The sequence below is a fragment of the Talpa europaea genome (genome assembly GCF_964194135.1).
Source record: "Talpa europaea genome assembly, chromosome: 15".
Lineage (NCBI taxonomy): Eukaryota > Metazoa > Chordata > Mammalia > Eulipotyphla > Talpidae > Talpa > Talpa europaea.
The window spans coordinates 29050045-29077064 of NC_140083.1; the positions used below are offsets into that span (position 1 = coordinate 29050045).

The 27020-nt window shown below is 34.8% G+C and overlaps 1 protein-coding gene across 3 annotated transcripts in view; it reads right to left on the minus strand.

Annotated features, from left to right (window-relative positions):
• The window catches only part of NAV3 (neuron navigator 3), a gene marked incomplete at both ends in the record, with an annotated part of 285289 nt that overhangs the window by 188409 nt on the left and 69860 nt on the right, over positions 1-27020 (minus strand). For all 3 annotated transcript variants that reach the window (XM_084254829.1, XM_084254828.1, XM_084254827.1), the window contains 3 exons: positions 1623-1695; positions 17412-17464; positions 18115-18232. In XM_084254829.1, the coding sequence (XP_084110955.1) occupies positions 1623-1695; positions 17412-17464; positions 18115-18232 (244 nt within the window). The remainder of the gene's footprint in view (positions 1-1622; positions 1696-17411; positions 17465-18114; positions 18233-27020) is intronic.

A 27020-nucleotide genomic window follows, 5' to 3' on the forward strand; every position in this document is an offset into this window, starting at 1 on the left:
AACATAAAAGAGTGACTTGATCGATGCAGGCAACTGTGAGAAAGTAGTATTTTTCCTCTAATCCTGAATGATGCTGTTACAGGAATTTTTTCTTTAAATTTCTTTTTATTATTATATATGTATTATTAATCTGAAAAAAATTAGACATTTGTATGTTTTACAGGATATCATAAATAGTGTTATGTTAATATCATAAATAGTATTAATGTTAATATCATAGTGTTATGTTAATAAAGGATGTAACATGAGAATTAAGAGACAAGGAATGAACAAGTAGTGTTTCTAGTCTGCCTTTAATCATTTAGGATTTAATCATGTAGGAGATGAAATAATACCCTTGGAAATTTTATCAAATTTTATTCCAAATAACAGAACCACCAGTTAACTTGGAAACTGTTTTCTGGCCATGGAATGTAAGCAATTATATTATATATAATTTTATAACAATGTACAGAAAAAATGAATTTAAAATGAAATTTAAATACAGAAAAAATTGAGAAAAGTAAATAATTCTACCAACTGCCCAATATATTTCAGAAGCTGCACAATACATTTTTTATTGATAACAAAATTTACAAACTTAATATCGTCCAATATTTCCAGTATCTGCGGCAAAAAATCTTTTCAAACAAATCAATTATAGCAGAAACAACAAACCTAAATGGTCAAAGCGTTTAGTGGTATGTTGCATTATTCTAATTTAAAATGGTTGTTGTTAATGCAGGTCCCAGAGGACTTGCAATTTCATAACCTTAGCAATAGACTTTTGTTAATAATACTTGAAAAATTTGGAAAGGGTTTCTAAAAATATGTTAAATTCAAATTTCTAAGAGTGCCATATATACTATTAAAAATTCATATAGTTCAAAAAATCTTTCATCATACTTTTATAAATCTGATTATTTTTATTTAGAATAAAAAATAGGCAGGTGGAGAAAGGAATGATGGGTCGATGAAATGACAGATGATGGAGAGGAATGGGAAACAAACATGATTTAGATTTGTTAAGAATATTTGATGTATTACAAGTTTTTGTAAACTTGTAATTTTTGTAGACTTGGTTCAAAAAATATAATTAGTTCAGTCCTTTTTCTATTTTTCTATATTTTTATTTTAGTAGTAACATTAAAAATATTTAATAACCTTAAAGCCTTTACATGTATGTTATTAACACTGTTAGCTCTAATTACTTAAGAACTCATAATTATTTATGATAATCACTACCAACTTGATTATGCTATAGAAATGCTGTTGATAATGTTAAAACATTAATTACACTGTTTTACTTTTATTTACATTATTATCCAGCATTATCTGTCCATCCATACGCCTACTTAAGATTTTAAAAATCCTATGCACTAGCAATAACAGATTTTTGTTACTCCTCCCTCCTCCTATATACTTGGTCATGTAAAGGACAATTCTGCAAAATACAGAACATATTAGAATAATTAAAGCACATATTAATAATAGTCATTGTATTTATGTTTCTATCATTCTGGAAATTCCATCAAACTCCTTTGTTGCATTTACAAGCTATATACTTCCACTTTACACTTCTAACATTATGAAAAAGCTTTTACAAACACAGATGCCATTGTGACAACTGTGCTTTTTCTTACCTTCAGCAGATAGACCTTGAACATTTACTCCTCTGGCTGCTAGAAAACTAAGGCAGACATCAACATTCTCAATCTGTAACATGAAAAGCAGTGAAAAGGCAACTTAGAGGGTTATATTTAAATCAATAAAAGAGCTAGAATGAAACCAGAGAAAAAGATAAAGAAGGAATGAATACTTTACATTCATTTCATACTAGAGAAAGTTACCAGAATTTAACTAGAATTATTTTGGCTAATGGCAGAATGAATATAAAGCTTTCATTGTTCAGTTTCATACTTACAAACAATCCATAAAGGCCTGATCAAGAATGGCATTCTTACAGATTAACTACCCACCTACTTAACATAAAACTGAATCTTGTGCTTTTAAATAAGTATCAACAAAAGTATCCAAGAAGGGGGAGACTCTTGTTTGTGTGAATTGTAGAATGCTAGAATGTGAGTAATTGAGATTCAATGAGTAATAATTGCTAAGTATGCCCAGAGGTAAATAAGATGGTGAAAGGGTTGAAACAAGAAACAAATGAAGTATATTTTCATCCTAAGCCACAGCAAGTCTTCATTTCATAAAAGTTATATTTGTATTTCTATAGTTGGCTAATCCTCTGATTAACTAGAGTACTGCCTTTGTAATTTAAAGGAATGATGACATGGCATTTAAATAGTTAGGTTCAATATGATAACCAACTTGTAACCATATAAAGTGAGAAATAAAATGCCAAATGACTGATTAATGTTAATTCACAAGTTTATCTCAATTTGGTCATGGAGTTATACAATATGACTTCTTTAAAAGAGTAAGAACTATAAAGATCCAGTTCTTTATGAGTCATCTCCCTGGTTTTTTGGTATTCCATAGATCTTGAAATTATAAAGTAAATAAATTTAATGTTAATACTTGGCAAGGTATTGTTTTCTGTCTTATTAAATTCTCATCAAAATTTATGCATGAGAACATAGGGAGTTCTGCCAATGTCCTCTCTAGCTTAGTTACACAGTAAGGTCAAAATGTCTCTTAAAGAAAATAAAAAGAAAAAAGAAATTCAAGAATCTGTCCTTATAAAATGGACAACTATTTACATTCCTTTCTAAATGTAATTTTGTACAGAATTAAATTTAAGTAATAATATCCAGCGAGATATTCTTTGCTTAAAAATAATCACAGCCAAGGTATACATATTTGCTTTGAAGAAAAAAATGATTTTTATATTTATTCATTTCAAAATAAGTTTTACTAAAATTATTTTATGGAAACAATTATAGAGTTGAAGACATTAAATACAACATGGCCAAATGGATCTTGTATAGTGCCCTACTTAATTACAAAGTCCTACACTTATATAATGCAAACAATAATATAAATCAATATTAATTCAATAAAAATATATATTTTTTTTAAATCCTTTCAACAGCCTAGTATGATGCTTGGTATCCAACAGATGTTCAGTAAATACTTAAGGAACAACAGAGGAAAAAAGGGTTAGAGCCCTTTTAGTCCTTGTCCTTTTGAAAGAAATGAATGTAGGGAGAGACAAAAAAAAAAAATGTGACCGTACCATCCAAGAGGCTGCAAGTTGTATTCTCTTTAGGATATTTAAAATATACTACTGTGCTCAACTCCAGAAGTAAGAATCAAATATTCTGATTTCTTTTCAAATTTTGCTCTTGATCTCAGTCCACCTTCCTCTTTAAACTTTAAGCAAATGACTTTTAGAGGAATCACATAAAGATAAGCAAAATAAGTCAATAAATGAGCAAATACGATGTGATGCCTATATCAGCAAAAGTAGACAATAAACAAAATAGAATAGTGATGAACTAGGACAGGCAATGTCTGGAAAGGAACACAAGGGCACAGACTTGCTGAAAGTGTTCTTAGCCAGGTGTAGACACTTTCTCTGTTTGTTTTATCTCAGTTTCTACTAGAGTTCTTCATACTCTTCCACGTATTTTTTTCTTTAATTAAACATAAAAATAAAAGGATTGGCCCCTTCTTTTTCTTTTCTTTTTTTGGGGAACAGGCTGTAACTATGTGAGGATAGATGCATGGCAGCCTGTTATGTGGGTATTGCAGGGAATTAAAGTGAAAGATGTTGGTTCAGAGAAGGCTGGTGGCAGTAAAGGTGAGGAGAAAAGGTCAGATTCTGGCTATAGTTTGAAGGAACATAGTAGGAACTTACTTACTTACGGCATTTAACAGAGAGAGACAAGTCAATAATGACTCCAAGTTTTTTGGCCTCAATAGCTAAATGGATGAAGTCTCCATTCATTATAATAGAACAAAAAATAACTAGATAAAAGGTATCAATTTTTTTTTAAATTGTCAAGTTTGCTGGTCCTTTAGACATTCCAAGGGAGATTCGGAGTGGGCATTTGGACACACAATCTGGAGTTCAACTGAAAAATTAAGTAACAGATTTAAATCTGTAAGTCATCTCATACAGATGGTAATAAAAGTCATGAGAAGGTTAAACCACCAAGCATGCGCAGATATAAAAGACAGAACAATGAGCCCTAAGAGATTACCACTGGAAAGCAGAGGAGGAACAATCAGAGAAGACAAAGCAACAGCACCAGGGAAATGTGAGGAAAATCAGGAGAGTATGGGGTAGAGGAAACCATATGAAGTATATTTACACCCTGGGAGAAAGGAGCTCAATTCAAAGCTGCTGGTAAATCAAATAAGAGAACTGAAAATTGAACTATCAGAATTAGAATTAAATGAATCAATCCATTATTATATATAAATAACATATATAAATAAGAAATATATTATAAAATATATAAACAAATGTATACATATATATGTATGTATGTGCATATATATATAGATGTATAGACAGAATTACATATTTGACCACCAGAATATAAGTGCCATAAGGAATCTTTTCTTCTTTGTCCATTCCTTTCTCCTTAACATCTAGAAGAGTAACTTAAGAAATCTATAAACAACTACTGAGGGAATGAATGAACTAGAGCAAGGACAATGCTTTAATGCCTAAAAATTCAAGTTTCAAAAATCAACTAATAACTTAAAATATTACTGATAATCATATTCAGTGTTTCTACCTGCTAAGTCAACTTAGATTTCTAGGGCCACTTCAGTTTCTCTAAAACTCATCATACTCATCTCCACTGGAAGAAACAAGCCACTCACTTCTCCCATTTTACACCCTTCCTCATGCCCACACTTCATTTCCGATCTACAAAGTAGATCCTAAATGCATTTTTTATGAGATAAATTAATAACACGGAGCCCAGGTTAAGCTCTAAAAACATTTGGCTCACAATTCTAGTCTTTTGCTCTTATGAGGGCAGGAAGAAAAGGATTGTATCCTGGGAGAAAGATATGGTGATGACAATAGAGAACTTAAGCTTGCTGATAGCAGACAAGCTATTGAGGAATAGAAATGGCAAAGGCTTAGTCAAATTCTGGGTCATTAGGTAAAGTTGTTGATAAAAATATTGAAATTGTGTGTAGTGGAAATTTGCTGTTATTGTATTTTAGGATTAATAGAAATAAATTAAAAGAATTTCCATAACTTTGAAATATAGATGATCTAATCTGACTCTTTCAATTTTTAAAAATGAGAGGAAAACCAGCTAATAAATATCTTTACTTGGAGGACTCAGTGAAACTATGCATGTAAGCACTTAGCACAATATATGGCATAGTCAGAACTTGTACTCAAGGAACAACAGTAGTGACTATGATTTGTACAACAGTCTTTAATATTAATAGATGATGCTGACGGTATAAAATGGCATCACAGTCTTTTTTTTGGGGGGGGTATTACAACAACATTTCTGAGAATTACCTATATTGCCTTAAACCTGCTTCCCAAATTTTAAGTCAATGGTTGATAAGACTGGCTACACAATAAAATCATCTGGGGAACTTTTAAAACTACACATGCTCAATTTAGTCTAACATCAGATAAATCTGAATATCTGCAGATAGCAGGCAGTTATCAGGATGTTTTAAAAATCTCCAGGTGATTGTAATTTGCAGTAAAGCTTGGAAATCCAAGTTTCAATCTGAGCTCATCAAAGAAAGCAATTGCATATCATTTCTACTTATTCCCATATGGATGCAGGAATTAGATTGTTCAGGTCATAGCAATATATTATCTTTTGCTTATTTGAACCATAACACTATGTAATTCATGTTCTTTGCATTGTATCCTTGTGGTAGTAAACTCTCTCTCATTAAAACAGCAATACAAATAAGTTCATTCTAAGTTCGGTGGCTACCACATCACACATTTTAAAACATAATAGCCATGTCTGTAATTCATGAACAGTCAGATCCTTCTATTTTAAGCTTACATTTTATTAGCAAGGAAAACAACATTGTTTCTTTCTATTAATTTTATGTGTGACTAGATATTTATACAAATATTAACTATGTAAGTGAAAAAAATTATAAAAACTTCTAATCTCTAAATCCAGTCAATTACATTAAGAATTTCAAAACGATGCATCCTTTGTGCCTTATGATATTTGATCCTATCACAACCCTTAATGTTATCACAACAAAAACAGTTTTGTTGGGGTTAATCTGAATGTGAACTTCTGTGTATATTTTCTTTGTTGAAGACATGAAATAAAGTTAATTGAAGTTAGTCCATATTTTTAGATCTGAGGAGTTTCCATTTTTGAAATTTAATATTAGTGTCTCAGAGCACTACCTTTACTTTTGTTTTTATGATATAAAATCATGTGATTTATTTATTCACTTATCAAAAATTTATTTTTTTAAACATTTATTTATTCATTTATACAAGCACTGGGTACAGTCAGAAGTGAGGGAGGGTGAGAGAATTCACCAGAGCCATAGCAGGGAAGAGAACAGGCAGACTGACGAAATACACTGCTGAGGGGAGCAGCGGGCGGCAGGAGAGGTCTGCGCGCCATGTGGGACCCTCCTCCAGTGGCTGGGGAGCAGCCGGGGATCGAACCGGCGCTGCAGAGGCTGCGGGCAGCTTCGCAACCCAGCGCTCAACCGCTGCACCACCGGGGAGGCCCTATCAAATACTTATTAATCTTACATTATGCCCAGAATTGTGCTCAGAGCCACAGCTATCAGTTTCAAGATGTAGCCACTATCCTCATGTTATCTAAAGAGCATTGACTGGTGGCTTCCTTGGTGGCACAAGGGTTAAGAGGCAACCTATGAATCTGTCCACAGCCATTGCAGCATGAATTTGATTCCTGGCCAGGGAGGACCCTACATGGCACAGCAGACCTCCCCTAACTCTCCTGCTGCTCCCCTCAACATTGTACTTTGGTCAATCTGCCTGTTCTGCTCCCCACTCTGTCTCTGATGAATCCTATCACCCCCCAAGCCTCTGGCCTGTACCCCAGCTCTTGTATTTATTTTTTAAAATAAATCTTAAAAAAAAAATAAAGAGGGCCTCCCCAGTGGCGCAGCGGTTGAGCGCTGGGTTGCGAAGCTGCCCGCAGCCTCTGCAGCGCCGGTTCGATCCCCGGCTGCTCCCCGGCCACCGGAGGAGGGTCCCACATGGCACGCAGAACTCTCCTGCCGCCCGCTGCTCCCCTCAGCACTGTTCTTCTGTCCTTCTGCCTGCTCTGCTCCCTGCTCTGGCTCTGGTGAATTGTCTCACCCTCCCGCGCTTCTGACTGTAACCAGTGCTTGTATAAATAAATAAATAAATCTTAAAAAAAAAAAAAAGAGCATTGACTTATTCTCAATATTTCCCACTACTTGCATGAAAAATGGGAGCCACTTGTTTTCAAAATAGAAAAGTCTTTGTCCAATTTCATAGTTACATATTTGTTTTGATCGAATGAACTTGCTAAAGTCTAATCGTTAAATCAAAAATTGATTTTCATTATCTCCATTTGTGAAAACTCAAAAGCAGTCATCAGCATATTTATGCCTTCATTTTTTATTTTAACCCTGAGGGTCAGTATGTGTTCTCAACATACTAAGCCTAGTTAGTGTATATAACATATTAAATATAGAGTGTATATTGGGAAAACTTGTATTTATTCATTTTGGTGTTGAGTAAACTATTCCAAAGAAATCCAGGGTTATTAACAAACACAGCTCTTTAAAGAACTCTTACAAATACTTTACACTGCAAGTTTTATGACACCCAGTCTTTTAATATTTCTAGTCTAATCTGCTTTAAGAATATAACTGGTGGGGCCTCCCTGGTGGCGCAGGCGGTTGAGCGCAGCACTGTGAAGCTGTCCGCCGCCTCTGCAGTGCCGGATCGATCCCAGCCGGCTGCAGAACAACACACATGCTGCGACAGACCTCTCCTGCCTTGCCCGCTGCTCCCCTCAGCAGTGTACTTCAGTCAGTCTGCATGTTCTGTTCCCCACTCTGTCTCTGGTGAATCCTCTCACACCCCACGCATCTGGCCTGTACCCTGGTTCTTGTATAAATAAATAAATCTTAAAAAAAAAAGAAATATAACTGGTGGCATCTTGTACATTATTATCAAAGTTATACTTGGCTACTCACGGTCTCTTTTCACTTTTGTTTGTAGATATTTACTAAAAATTGAACTTTGGTAACAAATATCTGGATAAGATTAACATCAACCTTAAGCTTTGTGATAAAATTTAAATAAACCATGGCACCAATACTTAATATGAGTGATAAATTCATTAATCACCTACTGACTTTATTATTGGCAAAGATGATGAAGGGACATAAAAATGACTTATAATGTTTTTACCGTTGTGTTCTTGTAAAATATCTGAAGACAAGAAATGATTCATAAATCACCTTAACACTAGGCATATATATTAAATTTTTAAAAATTATAAGCAATACTATGTGGTGGTAAAAACAACTGACTTACTAATTTTCACTACAGATATGGGGAAAGCTTCATAGAAGAAGCATCTCACTCTGATTTCTCCAAATTCTGTTTTACGTTGTAAATGTTCCACATATGTATTCTGCAATTAATAGCTTGCCTAAATAGGACTAGTTTCCAACTTAACAAAAGAATAAAAATTCTATTTTAGTATATTTTATTTAAAAATACCATTTGTACAGTGGAGGGAAGACCACAAAGGACTACAATGATACATCAAGGTTGCTGTTTGTGGAAGAACTACAGGGACTACATCTGAGGGGAGAAATCAAATACTGTGTAAAAATGAACAATGATATAAGATAGTAAATAAATTTCATTTAAAAATATCATTTATAACACATGAACTTCATTACACACTAGGTGAAAAATTGCAGTTTCAAAAACTCTATACTACATACATATCAACAATGGAAGCAGGGAACACGGTTGGAAGTTACTTCTCAATTTTTTCCTGTATCACTCAACAACCTAGCATAGAAAGGGAATTTATAGAGAGCTTTAAGCATGCATTTGATTTATACCAATTTATTTTCTTACATCATTGCTCTCTTTTGTACCATCTTTGATTTCTCTCCTGAGGTGTAGTCCCCATAACTCTTATAAGCTTATACAATTCATAGCAAATCCAGAATTCATATTCAGCCTTCTCCAAAGAAATTACTTCCTCCTATTTTGATTCTTAGTATTGTAATTCAGACATTCTGAATAAGCCACTACTAATTTCTGGCTAAAACTCTCCTCAAAACTGGCAGGCAGGGCCTCCCCTGGTGGCGCATGCAGTTGAGCGCAGCACTGTGAAGCTGTCCGCAGCCTCTGCAGCACCAGTTCGATCCCGGCTGGCCGGCAAGGGTCCCACATGGCGTGGCAGACCTCTCCTGTCTCTGCTGCTCCCCTCAGCAGTGTATTTCGTCAGTCAGTCTACTTGTTCCGTTCCCTGCTCTGTCTCTGGTGAATCCTCTCACCCTCCCTCGCATCTGGCCTGTACCCCAGTTCTTATATAAAAAAAAAAAAAAAAAAAAAAAACCACTGACAGGCAGCAAGTACATGGTACCTGACACAAAATATGTGCACAACAGCTACTTGATTGAATGTAATAATGAAATTGTTTGAAGATAAAAATAAACAGAATGCAAAATCCACTTGTTATATACATATTCTATGTTTGCACGTTTAAATGCTTCCAAATTATTTCTCAAATGTCCAATACATTTTTATATTCTGGTAGATTAGCTTATAGGATAGTTTATATAGCCAAAAGCCAAGAAATGCTAGAAATCATGAGAAGTTGGAACATATAGGGAATTTATTTCCCCTACAACCTTTGGAGGGAATGCAAAGCACCTTGATTTTGGCACTGTGATACTGATTTTAGACTTTTCCCTTCCAGAATTTTAAGAGAACAAATTTCTATTGTTTTACACCAAGGTTGTGATGATTTGTTACAGCAGCCACAGAGAACTAGTAGAATTATCCACTCAGTATAACAGCAGATATATGGAGACTTTTAGCAAATCTAACGATGAGCTAGAATCTTTGGGCATTCAGGATTCCAGACCCTTATCCTCCAAGTTTTGATTTATTAAGTCTAGGTGGAAGGGAGGTAAACAATGCAATTTAATAAGATGTCTCACATCATTAAATACTAAGCTGCAGTTTCCCATCTCAAGCTACTTTGTGTTGTGGGATAAAGAGAGGATCAGTAATTTTGTTTTACTGTTCTGGCTTTTTATTTGTTTGTGTGGTTGTATAATTGGCCTTTGTTTAGATATAAGGAGTTAGTATATTAATTAATCAGCATAGTATAATTAAATTTTGCAGTCAAAACTGGGCATGCATTTTAGTATTACAATTTAAACATTTAAAAGAAATTGAAAAGGTTTTAACTCTACTAAATCCTCAGCTTACTCATTTGTGAAATGGGGATGAAAATAGTACCCACATCAATAAATTATGTGAGGATTAAAGATGTTTATAAAGAGCTTATCTCCATATTAATCATATGCATCTATTCATATGGATGTATAGATATATGTATACATAGTAAGAATGCTTTATACAGAAACACATATGTGCTATAACAGAATTGTATATGTGAATGCATAAATAGATCAGTTGATAGGGAAATTAATTCACTAGGATTTTATCATATAGTTTATTTTTTGTAGGAAATTCCACTACTTCTACTTTAAATGTCTTGGTAATTAGAGGACATTAAATATTTAATACTGCTAAAAATTATGGATGCTATTAAATCTTCATTATAAGCTATAATGACTATGAAATATCATAAATATAAAAACATTTTAAAGACTGCACCAGTATCCATGAACTTGAATATATATTCTGTGGATTTTTAAAAATTCCTACTTTTTGGTTTCAAATGGTATAGTAAAATTCTTTTTAAAAATACTAGATTATGGTAGGCAACAAAAACTAAAATTATGAAGAGATTGTTACAAAATATGTTTATTGCTAAGTATGATTATTAACAGTGTTTATTGGATACCAGTCTATACATGGTATAAAATTACAGATGTTTACGTTAAATATCAGCATAAAGACTTTCACTACATGTTTCAGAAAATGGTTGATATTGAAGTATGTAGTAAAAACAATAGTTTGCAATGGTTATTAATGTAAATTTATAAAGGTTACCAATTACCAAAAAAGAAATACCATCATATTTTCTTTCCAAAAAGAAAGAAAAAAGTTTACAAAATTAGGTACCCAATCCAAAATTAGTTACATTATTCCAACTTCCTCTTAATCCACAAACCAATTTAAAACTTTATACTCATAAGAAGAATATTTAAGCTATTTATGATAGAAAGTGAATGTGAAAAAGCATTCTTACAGCTTCAACATTTATTTAATTTCTGAATGACAGATGAGAAAACCTTCACAAAAATATAATTTCCTTGTTGCTGCTATTTTTCTTTATAAATTTTACTTAATCTATTTCAGGAAACATCTTTTTCATGATACTGAGTCTATAGTTTTAAAAGCTATGTGACTGGAGACCCAAATATATTTATCTCTAAGATAAAATATTGAACAGAACCCACAGTCTGGTATTTTGTAAAATTAATCTAGCAAATCAGAGTTCCAGTGAACTTCAGAGTCCATCAGTCTAATTCCTTCATTATGTAAGTGAGCTGAGATAAACACTTAATGAATTCTTTTTCCTGGGTCACACAGAATTAGAATTCCAGTTACCACTGTCCTTTTTACATGACACACTTCACAATGTTCCCTTGTTATTTCAATTACTTGATTTGAACTTTAATTAACTAGTATGCAGAACAACTTCTAGAGACAGAATCAGTTTTTTTTTAAGCCAGAGTGACTTTTTCCTAATAGCTTAGTTATAAATTTCCCCAAATTTGTAAAAAAATACTTATTTTTCCAAAGGTTAAACATATATGAGAAGAATGAAACCATTAAAGAAAACAAAAAGTAAATATACTTATTTAGTGTTTTTTAGAGATAAGAACTATATTTGTTATAAAACATTTGTCTTCATGAAACTCTCTCTTCATTCCAGAAGATGAACAGTTTCAAAAATGGCAGGGGATCATGTGAATGGACTAACTTAGCAATATTCCACTCCTCTGAGTCACAGTGCTACAATCCTGTACTGTGCCATTTATAAAATTTGATTAAACCTTTAAGAGCACTCCCATATTATATTTCATCCCTATTTGGTTATGAACCTCATCTTCTCATCTTAACTAAAAAAGCACCTTTAAAAGGAGCAGCGATTACAAGCAATGACTAAAATTTAGAATTAAAAATGTAAAGAACAGAGAATAGCAATAAAAGGACCAGGTATTTTTACTATCAAGAATAGTTTTATTGTCCAGAAAACTGTAAAGTATAGAAATGAAATAAAGATGTCTGTGAAGTCCCTAATGCTGAGGGTTCTGTAAGTCACAGCCCCTGGGGACATGGAATGAACTAATTAATTAATCACAGAAAGGTGATTTTCATCTACTAGGAATAAAAAATGGGTAAAAAGCATTTCAAAATCCCTCTTATCATCAAATGTTAGACAACATAATATGATAAAAAATAGGGCTGATTAAAAGCAATTATAAAACAATTGAGCTACCAGGGTGAAGCAAAGGGACAACGTAGCAAAGAGTCAGATTGGCCAGAATTAGCCACACCATAAAAATCTAATTCACAGTTGGCAACTAGCTCACATAGTCAATTTTCCTAATCCTTCTCTCCATTTGTGAGGATCCTTAAATATAAGTCTATTTTAAAACAAGGAAAAAATTGTTATCAAAACAAATTTTCCCTTACATATCTTACATTTTTGTGTAAGAATCTTACACTTGTGCCTCTGCATTTCAAATAAATGTTGAGCATTTTTTTCTGCTATTTTTAATCTTCTGGGCATTCTGGACATTCCTGGTATTTATAGTTTACTAATTTATTTCCTCATGTAATCTCACCAAAGTTGTGGCATGCAGTGTATATTTTGAATCCTCATAGCACCCACCTAGAAATTACTAAACAGGTGCTATCCATATTAGTAACTTCATCTTTCAATGAGGTTAAATATAGTGCTGAATAAGCGCCAACAACTAAGTTCTGTTTTTCAGCAGGACAAGTCTAGTTTCAAATTTATTAAGGAAACATAACATATCTTTAATACTTAGAATAAATATAAATCAGCATCTCTCAATAATCATACTAATACACTGTCAAAAAGATAAGTTCAAATTTCTTTTAAATAAGTGCCCTTTGGCCATGTTATTAAAAGAATTATTGTTGAATTGTCCTTATCTATTATAATATACCATAATTGATTTTTTCTTTATATGGTAACCAATATAGAATCACATGGCAAAGAGCCCATAAGTATTATCTAATGTTCTGAAGTCATTATCTTTAATTTCTGTTCTATCTCCATCTTCATGCAGTCATATCCCCATGTGACATGACACATACTTTTCCTTCCAACATTAAGTCTTTCACAAAGACTTACAATCTCTTCCTCTGCCACTTCTTTTAATATTTGGCATCAGGGCCTCCCCGGTGGCGCAGCGGTTGAGCGCTGGGTTGCGAAGCTGCCCGCAGCCTCTGCAGCACCGGTTCGATCCCCAGCCCCTGGGCGCGGGTCCCACATGACACGTAGACCTCTCCTGCCGCCCGCTGCTCCCCTCAGCAGTGTACTTCAGTCCTTCTGCCTGTTCTGCTCCCTGCTCTGGCTCTGGTGAATTCTCTCACCCTCCCGTGCTTCTGACTGTACCCAGTGCTTGTATAAATAAATAAATAAATAATCTTAAAAAAAAAAAAAGATCTGGCATCAATACTAGTCCTCCCAATCCCTTGAAACCTCCTTTCTATGCTTATTACTTCCTCCTTTGCCTACTCCCCAAACTCCCCCCCAAAAAAACCCTCACCCTACCATCCTTTCAAACTATATACATAGGTATCGATATGCAGATATGTGTATGTGTGTGTTGTCTTCTTACATAGGAAACTTCTAGAAATGTTATTTAAAGGCCAAGGGTATCTGCATCTCCAGTTAGTCCCTGACATACAATCACTTTATAAAACTATCATTAATGCCTATATAATTACCAGAACTAACATCCTCATTCTCAAACACCAACTAGTTGGTTTCACATAGCATTTGACAGAATCTGCCACATTTTGCCATAACTCATGGGTTTTTTAAAGCTATCATAGTTACCCTATGGGTAAGTAATTCACATGTGTTGATCCACTCTCCTGATGATGCAGCTTACTCTCTCACTGCACTTTCTCTCTTCTGATTCCAAAACCAATATTTAGCACATTTATTTTGAACATTATCCAGTGGGTTAGCCTCAGCCTTGTTCCCTTCTGATTTTACACAGTCCTTGCAAGATCTCACCCTTCTCCATGACTTCAATCACTACCTATGAACTCTGATCTTTAAAAACACACTACCTGATTATCATCTCCGACTTGCTGTTCCAATGGATACCATCAGACTCTACTTGTCAAAATATGAATCTGTCCTCTTCCCTACTTCATATTTTAGGAAATTTTCTTCCTTTATAATAATTATCTTGTTTAATGGTAGACAACTACACATTCATGTCAAAATTTTGGGGCCATTTATATTCCCTACATTCTTCATCTCCCACATCCAATTGCAGATAAAAACTTAACATATTCTACAATTCCCAAAAAGAAACACAAGTGATCTTTTTAAATATTTATATTAGGTCATGCTTTAAAAGTCTTTCAGAGGCTCCTCAACCAACTTAAAAGAATTGACACTAACTCCTTACTTTAGCCTCTACATGATCTGACTCCCATCAGCCCCTCCAAACACATCTCACTATATTCACACTACACTGATTTTTCTGTTTCTGGAACACACTAAATCTACTCCCTTCATAATCTTTTTGGCCTTGCCTATGTAACATCATCGCTATCATTAATTTAAATATGCACTCCTTGGTCCTCAAGTGTCCCAATACCTGGTATCTTTGGTGCTTATTTTTTTATTGACTAAATATAAACTACCTGGCTACTATAGGAATTCATTAATATATTGTTCTTTCAATCTACAAGAGCATTTCTAGCCTTAAAGTTTTAAAATGATACAATAAAAGTTATCAAGTCTGAAATTTAAATACAGTTTGTGACTAGAAATAGCAATAGAACTAGTTTTACCTTTCCTTTTGTTATGAAACACAAACAGCAAGCAAAGGCTATAAAAGATCAAATATACAAAAAGATGTTCCAATGCAGTTCTATGAATAAGTGTAACACTCATTATTACTAATGTAGCACATCTAGGTTATTATGCAATAAGGAAACAAGCAACATCCTGTTTGGAACAGATATATGACATCCATAAGCCTAGTCATGCTATCAGAATTTTCTTTACTTTCCTCTCTGTTAAAATCTTCAGTTTTTACTCAGTAATAACTTAGCAATGCTAATTCTTAAGAACAGAGGCAAAATAATTCAACCAAAATAGGACATTTATGTCGTATGTATTCTTCTCAACCGACACATTGAGGGCATGATCATTCAGATTAAAAATTCACCACAGTAAAAAAAAAAAAAACAGAAAACAAAGGATCCAAGCAAATCTTACTCAAAATTCAATATGATTCCAACTAGTATTTATCTGGCTGGAAAAAAAAATTCATACACATGCATTTCTTTTGCTTTTAATTTTCTATTTTTTATTGAAGCTAATTTGGGGTCTTATGAAGAGTATGAAGAATTTAAAAAATACAGGGGCTGATACTCAGAATAGTTTCACAAACTTATCAATGTTTTAGAAAGATATCTATGGACTAAGTCTCCATCCAGAGTTAGCAGCTTTGGAAACCTTTTTTCTCTCTTAAAATATTATCTTGCCTGTTTACGAATTCTCTGTACTCAGAATAAAATTGAAATGACAACAGAGAAGGTAAGCATTTTGCTGAACTAATGAAAGTAAAAACCAGCATTCTTGGGTTTATGAAAAATATATGATATTCAGGGACTGCAGGTATTTTTAATATAAATCTCTAAAAATATTCTAACAGGTATTAGTTGATTCACGAATAAGTTTTCAATAAAGTTTGTATTAATACTTTCCTGCATTTTCATACAAATATAGGTAGTAAAAATGTTCATAATTATATCTTATTGTCATATTCTAATCAGGGTTATTTTGCAAATAAGAAGGCTGAGACTCAGAGAGGTTATGTGTTTTTTCCAACATCACACAGCTATTATTGTAAAGTCTGAAGGTATTATAATTTTTTTCAGTAAGACTTCAGAAAAGAACTATAATTGCACACACACACACACACACACACACACACACACACACACACACACGTTTGTGCCCAAAGTAAGTAATCAGGAAGTTCCTTAAATCTGAGGTATTTTAAATTTTTTATTTTTTTTCACAACAGTTATACAGACTTCATGACATTGTAATAGGTTCACAGAGTGCTGATTAAAACACATACACCAGACATGCTGGATAATCACTCTTTTAAAATAAATTCCTTTCATTACTTCAGATTTCAGCTTTCTGGCACTAAGAAAAGCAGAGCAGCAGGTCAAAAAGGTACCATTTCTCATCCTCCTGGTCTCTGACAATTAGGAATTCAATAAGTTTATTTTTAAAATGGCTATTCTGTGCTGAAAAGGGTTTTGGAGGTACCCTCATCTTGCAGATTTTGGCTATCATCCCTGATTATATCTATTGATGTAACTTCAGTGAAGACATTTTGTATTTTAGGTTGTCCTATAAATTTGTATTGTGGCCAGTGAATTAAAAAGGAGTGAGTTTTTATCACTGCAGTTATTCAATCTATTATTTATTATAAAACCCTGAATTTTACCAGTGGCAAAGACAGGAAAAGGCTGGGGGAGGGACAGACATCTAGATCAACTGCTTTCTGGAAAAGGCAATGAATCATATCTCACAATCAGCAAACTTCTAGCAGCATGCCTTTAGAGTCATTTCTAAAGTGTTGCAGAGTCCATGTGTTTATATTGGACTTCTTTGAGTAAAGAAAATACTATTTATATATTTTTAAATGCACAAGGCAGGTTTCGTTCTTCAAACCAGTTGTTCAGATAAAAATGTTCAACTTAAAATTGGAAATGGTATCTATTGCTACCAAAGCCAGTGTTAAACTATTCAAATATCAGAACAGAAAAAAAAAAAAAAAGTCAAGGATCTGATAGGCAAACTGGAACTATGTTATTCAGGAGTCATACATATTCAACTCTATTGATGTTATCACTTGTTTATAAATAGCATCCAAAATACATATAGTAGAAAGTGATCAAATGGTTTCTTAAACAAGCAGAAAAACATGCAAAAGGAACTTCTAGTCCACTTACACATGCAATAAAATCTGGAAGTGAAGATAAGCATTATATTTAGAATAAATATGATTCTTACCATCTGAGATTGACTCCTAGGACATCCATTGATATCTTCAACTTTCTCATTTGCTAAAGCCAAAAAATAAAGTAAAAGAGAGAAAAAAAGAATGACATGCTTAAGCAATGAAGTGAAAAACAAAAAAAGGAAACTAAGAAAAAAAAAACACCAAGCAAAATGCTGCTGCTACATTCACTGTCTCCCAAGCCCTGAAAAAGAGGACCCACTTGTTAGCAGTTGCCAATTCCATGTGCACAAATCAGGCAAAAACAAGAATAACAATAACAACAACAAAAAAAAAAAAACAAGTGAGTGAGAAGGAAGTTGCTGCTAATTCTTTAGCCTGTGCCAAATGACTGTTGACATGAATGCTTTCACAATTGTCCCTGCTGGATCAGGATACAGTTTCAAGGAATCTCAGAGTATATGAGTTGCTCCAGCTAACGAAATGCACACATGGGAGACATATGGTTTAATGAAGCGTTCATTTCTGACAATTCAGTATATGTAGAGATACATGAAGAGAAATTTGAAAGTATGGCCAAACTGCCTCTCTCAAACATGCTCACATAAACATTTTTAATTAAGACACAAGAGATCTACATTAATCTCAGAGACACACGGACCAAGTTTGTATGTATTCAATTTAAATATATTTTACCAAAGGGGTGGGGCAGGGGGAAAGAGACTTGCATGGTATTTCTCGGATGGCAGTTCTTACCAATAATCTGGATGATTTCAGCTAGCAGTACCCCATCTGCAATGTCCTGTTGCAAATCCTTGATCAGTCGCTTGTGGCCTGATTTTACCAGGTAGTGGTTGGCCCAGTCAGTGTAAATCTGTTGAACAGAGGAAGGGAAGAAGTGATATGGGACAAGGGAAAAGCAAGACAATAAAAATGCTTAAGACAAATGTTGGATTCAAAGGGAAGCTATTCTGGATCACATTCCAGTTTAAGAAGTCATGACTCAAAAGGAAATAGTTGTAAAGTATGTTTTAAACAGCTTTCTGTGACTTATCTCATTTCAAAGGGTGATGATTCACTCTCTTTCAAAACCATTGACTAGTCACTTGTGACACAGCAAAACCCCATTGCTCTATGACTATTTAGGAAACTCTCATTTACAAATCAGTCTGGCTTTGCTCTTTCTTTCCCCTAGTTCTATTGTATTGAAAATAATCCTGCTTTGAAAATAATCCTTCTTGTTGTTGTAAAAGAAAGTCACCTGGACGGATTTATGTAGAATTTTACTATAAAAATGTGTGTTTCTCTGAGAAGACTTTATTAAATTTGTCATGTGAGATAATGTATGTGACGATATTTTGGCATCATTTTATGAAAAAATTGCAAATGCTTAAACTATTTTGTTTGGACTGTCATTTCTCATTTAAACCTCTTGACATGTGTTTATATAAGAGAATAGGGAAAGAAAATGTCTTTAGTACATAGATATAACAATATAGAATTAGGGATGGATAATAAAGCCATGAGTTTGGAAATTTGGCATAGAGACAACTCTTTAATAGCAAATCACAATATACAGAAAAGTGGAAATCATACAAAATTTCACAAAAATAAAATGTTACTAGGTTTTCAAATGTTATGGTATACCTACAAATGGAAAGTAATCTAACCAAACTAATATATTAGCATTAAAACTTATTGTCGAAATTTCTGTTATGTCACTTAATATCCATATGGACACATACTGAACATTTATTTTCTCTCAGTGCCAGAGTTTTCTCATCTGAAAAATGGCAATAATAGCATTATGTACTAGCAGGGTTACTGTGAAGATTGAATGAGTGCACTCTTTTCTCTACATATATATTTGTCTGTTAAATATTATTCCTAGATACTATTTTATATGAAATATATTTGCAATATTTATGAGTTTTTTAACATTATGAATCATTATCAATGCCAAATCCTCAAAACTTATAGTCATTTCCTCTTACTTATTTTACACTGCTCATATTTCATTATAAAAGCGTGGGCCAAAATAGAAGGCAACATCCAAAAAAACCTATCGATTTTGTCTAGAGAACCTGTCAAAATTAAACAACATCAAAAATAGATCTACTCTGTTTGTTCAAGGAGTCCTGAACAGTTTTTTGTGATGAATATTTTAAACTATTTGCAATACACACACTGGCCTTTTGCTTCACAGCAGAATGCCCCTGAAATTTTTAACCATTATTTATTTCAGTATTTGGTGAGTATAGTACAAGTTATATAATATTTACATAAACATGATTATGTCTATTTTTGTTATTCCATGTTTTACCTGAGTTTTACAAATTTTTAATGATATAAAAATTTATATTTAGGGCCTCCCCGGTGGCGCAGCGGTTAAGCGCTGGGTTGCGAAGCCTCTGCGGCCTCTGCGGCGCCGGTTCGATCCCCGGCTGCTCCCCAGCCACCGCAGGAGGGTCCCACATGGCGCGCAGACCTCTCCTGCCGCCCACTGCTCCCCTCAGCAGTGTACTTCGGTCCTTCTGCCTGCTCTGCTCCCCGCTCTGGCTCTGGTGAAATCTCTCACCCTCACGCACTTCTGACTGTACCCAGTGCATGTATAAACAAACAAACAAACAAATAAATAAATAAAAATTCATGCCTCTTAAAAAAAAATTATATTTAATAAATGCTACATGGGCAAAGAAATGTTGCAAACAGGGGACAGATTCTTCATATAAGAGTCTATTTTAATAGAAACTAATTTTAATTTAGAAAATATATAAATGTAATCAGATCATTTTTAAGAATCACCTGAGCTCATTTTAACTGCACTAATTTATAGGCATTAGTTTTCTCTCAGCATTCAAATAGTAGTGATACTTCCTACAAGTACTACTTTTTGGTATCTTCAAATTATTCACTATGAGAAGTCAACTAAGCTCTCCTAACCCATAACAGACAGAAACTGTGTTGGAAATCAAGAATCCCAATAGCAATAACTGGGTTTCTACATCTTAGAAAGCAGAAAAGGACTAAACATAAAAAAGTTAAACCATAAATTATAAAATTAGGGAAAAGTAGCCAAAAATGAAAACATTTTTTTTTCCCACAAAAAGGAAAACTTATAAGAAGGAAAGAAAAGCCCTGACAATCAACCCAAGAGGTGATCTCTCTGGGTGGAGTTTCATAGCTGCAGTTGGACCTGAGAAGTCACAAAACAAACTCTACCACAAAATATATCGGACAGTATCCATTTTTCTCCCCAATTCCCTTAGAATCATATGGAATCTAAGAGAAAGCCAATAATCATAAAGAACACTTAAGGGCCTCCCTGGTGGTGCAAGGGTTTAAGCACTGCACAATGAAGCAATCCACAGCCTCTACAGCATGTGTTCGATCCCTAGCCGGCCAGAGAGAAACCCACATGGCATAGCAGACCTCTCCCGTCTTGCCTGCTGCTCCCTTCAGCAGTGTATTTCAGTCAGTCTGCCTGTTCTGTTCCTCACTTTGTCTCTGGTGAGTCCTCTCACCCCTCACACCTCTGGCCTGTACCCCAGCTCTTGTATGCATAAATAAATAAATCTTAAAAAAAAAAAAGAACACTTGAAGTTAGGACAGGAAGGATGCACAGACCTAATGTAGGAAAATACAAAAGCCATAAAAGATGGGAGGGCAGGTTATAATAACTCAGATCTAACAAACATTTACCACACAGTAGTGCTGGTGGACACCAATGGGCTATGAACAAGATGTGCCATCCTGGTGCTATGATAATAAGTAATCATGTTTGCCTAATGTCTCAAGTCTATCACTTCAGAGAGTAAAAATGCACAAGAGAAAGAATCTAGAATTGAATGGACCTTTACCTACAAGCTTTAAACCAGAAATGATTGTGTTACTTTGAATTGGTGACATAAAGTCATTCCTACTGTTCAAAAACAGAAGCTCATTCTTTTCAAAAGCTGTAATTTTATACACATCCATTTTTTTACTCAAACATCCATGAATGGTGGGTAATGTTGGACAAAAGAAAGCTGAGCAATTACAGAGTGGAATTAAGAAATATAGCATGATATTTTTAAATAATTTGGAAAGTCAATCACAGTCTGGAACTTCAGCTAATGTTAAAAAACTGATATGACAAAGAGACTTAAGATGTCCAATCCCATGACTCTTGCAGACCTAGAAATTCCATGTAGTATTGTCATGGACCAAACTCACAAGAAGCTGTTGGTAACATTGATATCATCACAATATCTATAACAGATTTACCAAGTAAATGAGTCAACTCATCTAGCTTATTTCTCAATCTTTACATCAATCTTTACTCTGAAGTTTTTCAAAAGCTGCAAGTTTGAAGGTAGATTTTAAAGTGAGTACTAATGAGTCAATAACTCAGAAAAATCCAGTAGGTGGTTTACAAAGGCAAATAAAATTTAAAGTAGACATAAAATAAGATTTGATAACTTAATTTTAGTCTTTTATTCATGTTCACTCTCCCCCCTCCCTGGTTGTGCTAATTCTATCTCCTTAGTACCTCCTGACTCTTCTATTCATTACTGCTTTTCATTGTCTTGCACCCACTTGCTTAAACAGTCATAAATTAGTCTGTGTATGCAATGTGATCAAGTAGTTTACCTCCCTACCTAAAAAAAATCACATAATAGCTCCCAAGTAACTTTAGGAAAGAAGTTTCTTTATGAATCCTATTTATTCCAGTCTCTAAAAAAGTGAACTGAAAAATGAAAAAAACAAAGAAAGTGAAATGAAAGCCACTGCTATGAAAGTTCTAGAAGAATGACTGAAGTTTGAAGATTGCCACCCAAAAGAATGAGCTTTGACAAGCAGAAAGAAGGGGAAACATATTTAATGCAGAAGAAACTCTCCAAAGAACAGTTATGAAGTAGCATGCTGAATCAATTGAATATTAAATAATCCCATTTAGTTAGTCTGGGGCAGAAGCACATTGAAAGACTATGTGGGCATCAGACCAAATGCAAGAGGGGGTGAACCACAGTCAAGATTTATACTAACTTGCCTTGCCTCCTTTTCCCTTCAAGAGTCAGGAAATAGGGACTCCCCTGGTGGTCCAGGGGTTAAGTATCAGTGCTATCAAGCTATCACCAGCCACTGAGGCATGGTTTGATCCCCAGCCAGGGAGCTACCCACATGGTGCAGCAGACCTCGCCTGTCTTACCAGCTGCTCCCCTGGTGGCTCAGCATTTGAGCACTGGGCTGCAAAGCTGCCCTCAGCGTCTGCAGCGCTGGTTCGATGCCCGGCCACCGACGAGGGTCCCACATGGCGCGCAGACCTCTCCTGCCCGCCTGCTGTTCCCCTCAGCAGTGTATTTCGTCAGTCTGCCTGTTCTGTTCCCACTCTGGCTCTGGTGAATTCCCTCACCCTCCCGTGCTTCTGACTGTACCCAGTGCTTGTGTAAATAAATAAATCTTAAAAAAAAATAAAAATAAAATGCATCAAACAAATAAAAAAAATCAGAATAAAACAGAGTCAAAGTGAGATGCAGAAGAAAACCTTGAGGAAATGACAATGTGGATGTCTCCCTCATGGTAGATTCTAAAAAAAAAAAAAGCAGGCTTAGAGCCTATAGAGGCATCTGTATGAATCCATATATGATAACCTAGAGTTGTGCAGCATGGTAAACTTGGTATGTTAACATGGATTCATTTTCATGTTTAAATAAAATATAAATATATCTTAATTTTGAATGATTTGATTTTAGTTACAAAGAAGAAATTCCTTAGTGATGATCAACGTTATTAAAATTCTGGTTCCTTTCCAAAAATACTGAATTGTTGACTCCAGAGTCAGTATTTTCTAACTTTAAGTATTAGAATCCTCCTGGGAAATTTCATTGTCAGTGTAGACAATACATCACTCTGGCAGAAATCAAATATATAATAAAGAACCACCTATCCTGTCTTAAATACATGGTGCCTAATTAATGATATTTTCCCTTACAGCAAATATAACATTTTGTAAATATTTGGAAATTCTTTAGTATGATTTTAGTGCCAATTTAAATCACTTTACTACAATCATATTCCCATTGCTACCACAACATGATAAAAATAAGGGTTACATAGCAGTCCTTATACAAGATATAGGGTCTACTAATAACAGTGTTGAGAATAAGGCACTTTTTTAACTTGTTTGACGGTTTAATAAAATCAATCATCAAAAGTCCCTCAGTGGAAGATGCTATTACTCCATTTTAGAGATCAAGCTCTTGAAGCAAAGAGGTGAAGCATTTTCCACAATGGGTCACAATGCGCTGCATAGAACCCAGATTTCTGATTCAATCTACACTGTTAGCCCACACACAAAGAACTATTTCATTTATGAGACTTCCCTAATTTCAGCTTCCTACCATTATTTCCTCTGCATCTGACATCAATCTCAAAATAGGGGGAAGAAAACTCCCTTATTTGCCTGCTACAACATCTGGTACTTACACACAGCACTCTATGGGGAATCCCTCCTAATGGCTTGCAAAATTCTAATAATGAAGGTGACAACATGTGCAAAAATCTGCATATTATTCTGTACCAAAAAGTATCCTAGAAAAAGAGTAAGCAAAATTAATCAGAAGGAGAAAGCTAAATACTGGATGGCATCACTTGCATGTGTAATACCAATTAAAAAAAAAAAAAAAGGTCAGATAGAGCTGAACCAAAAACTAACCCTTGAAAGCTGACTGTAGAATGGGGACAACCAGAGAGATAGGGGGGAGAGAGAAAAGTAGGGACAAGAACAAAGAGGGAAGCTAGCACAAGGGTCTATGGTGTGGGGTATGGGTTCTTTGGAGGTAGGTATACTATGGCAACAATGCCTGAAGGGGATCTTACACTCCTAAATGCAAACAATGATATAAACATATATTAACTGAATAAAAACATTATTTTTTATTGAATTGCAATCAAATTTGAAATTCCCAAATTTTCTATTAGGAATAAAGCCTGAAACTTGAAAGTCTATGTAAAATAAATAAATTCAAGGTAGATAATAGCATGCATCTTTCAATGACCAAAAATATGGCAGAAAAGATGCATAAGAAAATGTTCATGAAACACCAAATTAAGAGAGAAACAAATGTGTAAGCCTTCACAATTCAGATTTCTAGACTTCTCACCTGGGGATTTCCCACAGATAACCAACATGGGCAGTGAAGAATTGCCAGAGCAGTTTGCTTGGACCCTTGGTTCTCAAAGTATGGTCCCTGGACCAACACTATCAGATTCATCTTGGAACCCATTAGAAATGCAAACTATCAGACCTCATCCAGATGTACTATGGTGAAGCCAGTTATCAGAGATTTAAAAAGACCTCCAGGTGATTCTGACGTATGTTAACTTTTGGAAACCACAGGCAAGGACAAATGCTATTCACAAATAAAAATGGTTTTATTTAAGCACTTTAAACTAATGCTATTTCAATATAAGATGAAGGTAATCATACATTTATATAGTATTTCCCCTAAACTTCTGAATGTCTTTTGCTCCCAAGAAAAACACAATGAGTCCACATATTACTGATTATAAATGTTCTGTGCAAACCATTTATTCTTGTTTGAAATCCTTTCAAATTATTAGCGATAAAAATAAGTACCTTTTAAAAAGTTTTTTTTCAAGGTAGAAAATCATTTATTTATTTATGAAGTTGTGAACAAGGAGTAGTTTATATTTACCTAGGTTAAAACAGAACTTGGGAGCTGAGAAAGAAAGCTTAGAAGCACACAGCATAAAGTAATGGAAACAAAATTGCTGTACCCTAGAGGGATTAATATCTCTGTTCAGCCACTTATAGGCAGCAGGGTATAATTTCTATGGGAAAAGAGACTTCTAAAAATTTGATTTCCACTAATTCAAAAATATATGTATAGCTCTAAATTCATAGCAGCACTATTCACAATAGCCAAGACATGGAAGCAACCTAAATAAATGTCCATGGACAGATGACTGGATAAGAAGAGCGGGTACATATACTTAATTGGATGCTACTCCACTATTAGAACATGAAATCTTGCCTTTTGCCACAAAATGGATGAAACTTTGTAGGGTGAGTTCATGAGGTTTGTGTCACTAGCCTCTGTGGCTATCACCAGCTGCCTTGATCATGTTGATGCAGAGGGCACTTAGGAGCCTGGGAGTGTGGGTGTGGGGGATGTGTGCCTGATTGTGGAGACCCAGAATATGGTTGTGCACACATGTGTAAGTGTGCACAGCTGAACCTAGAGGCCAGGCATATAGGGCAGCATCACCCAGAGACACTACAACTGAGAGAGGAGGGCGACATGATGACAGAATAGGGAAGATCACCAGACTATGCAAGAGAGAGGATTGCCAGAGAGAGCCCAGAGAAAGATCTTAAGAATCCTAGGGTTCTGGGAGACTTGGTGGCCTGCCTGGCTCCTAGCATCTCACCCCTCCCCTCTGCCTAGCCCCTGCCTGCCTCTTTGCATGCATGCAAGCATCCCTGCCTGGTGTTCCTGTATACCTGGTTTCCTGAGAGAGCATTAAAGCCTGAAAAATCCACTAAGGACTCTGAGACTCCCCTTTATCCATATGCCTGAATCTTTAGTGAACCTGCCCTGTGCTTGTTGCCACAACAAATTTGAAGTTAGCTAAGTGAAACAGATCAGAGACAGACAACTATTGGGTGGTTTCTTTCATATATGGAATAGAATTACCAAACCCAAATAAAATAAGAACAGCATCAGACCTCCCTGGTGGTGCAGGGGTTAAAGACTCACTCAGGACTATCAAGTCATCAGCAGCCACTGCAGCATGAGTTCTATCCCCAGCCAGGGAAGTGACCCACATGGTACAGCAGACCTCTCCTGTCTCGCCTGCTGCGCCCCTCAGCAGTGTATTTCAGTAGATCCAGCTGTTTTGCTCCTCATTCTGTCTCTGGTGAATCCTCTCACCGCCCCCACTCCCACCCCCCACTTCTGCCTACATCCCAGTTCTTGTATGCATTAAAAAAAAAAAAACAGTAACTTACAGATTTTTTTAAAATGTAACGGTTACTGGAGAAGGAAAAGGGGCATGGGAGGAAAAAGTTGAGGGGTGAATTTAACAGGAGGGATGGCACTAAAACTTTGGTGGAGGTGCAGTGCAGGCATATACACAAATTAAGAGATGTGAAGACAAACTTCCAAAATTTATATATATATATATATATATATATAAAACCAAACGGTAAATTAATAAAATTTTATTTAAAAATTGCTTTCTTCATTTCTTTCTTGTGACATGAACTATAGGCAAACAGAACACTCACTGAAAAATTTTGCCCACCATCATTAAAGTACATCCTATTTTCATAACTATTTGATAATTTTGAAAGTGTAATAAATTTTAATAACACACATATGTATATACATGACAGATGGAGAGATAATTCATCCAGTCTGTGGTTTGCTAAGGACACTTTGATGGATACAATTTATATTCCAATCACACACAATTATTTATTGACTTGCAGGAGGTTTCTTCCCAGTGGCATGCAATAGCTTCAAATAACCACGGGTAGGGGCTAGAGTCACATAACTCCAAATCATCAGCCCCCAGTGACAGCTGCTGTGCAGCTCTGTCACTGCAAAGTAAAACTGCTCACATAAAGAGTCAACAGAAATGAAGGCCTCTTG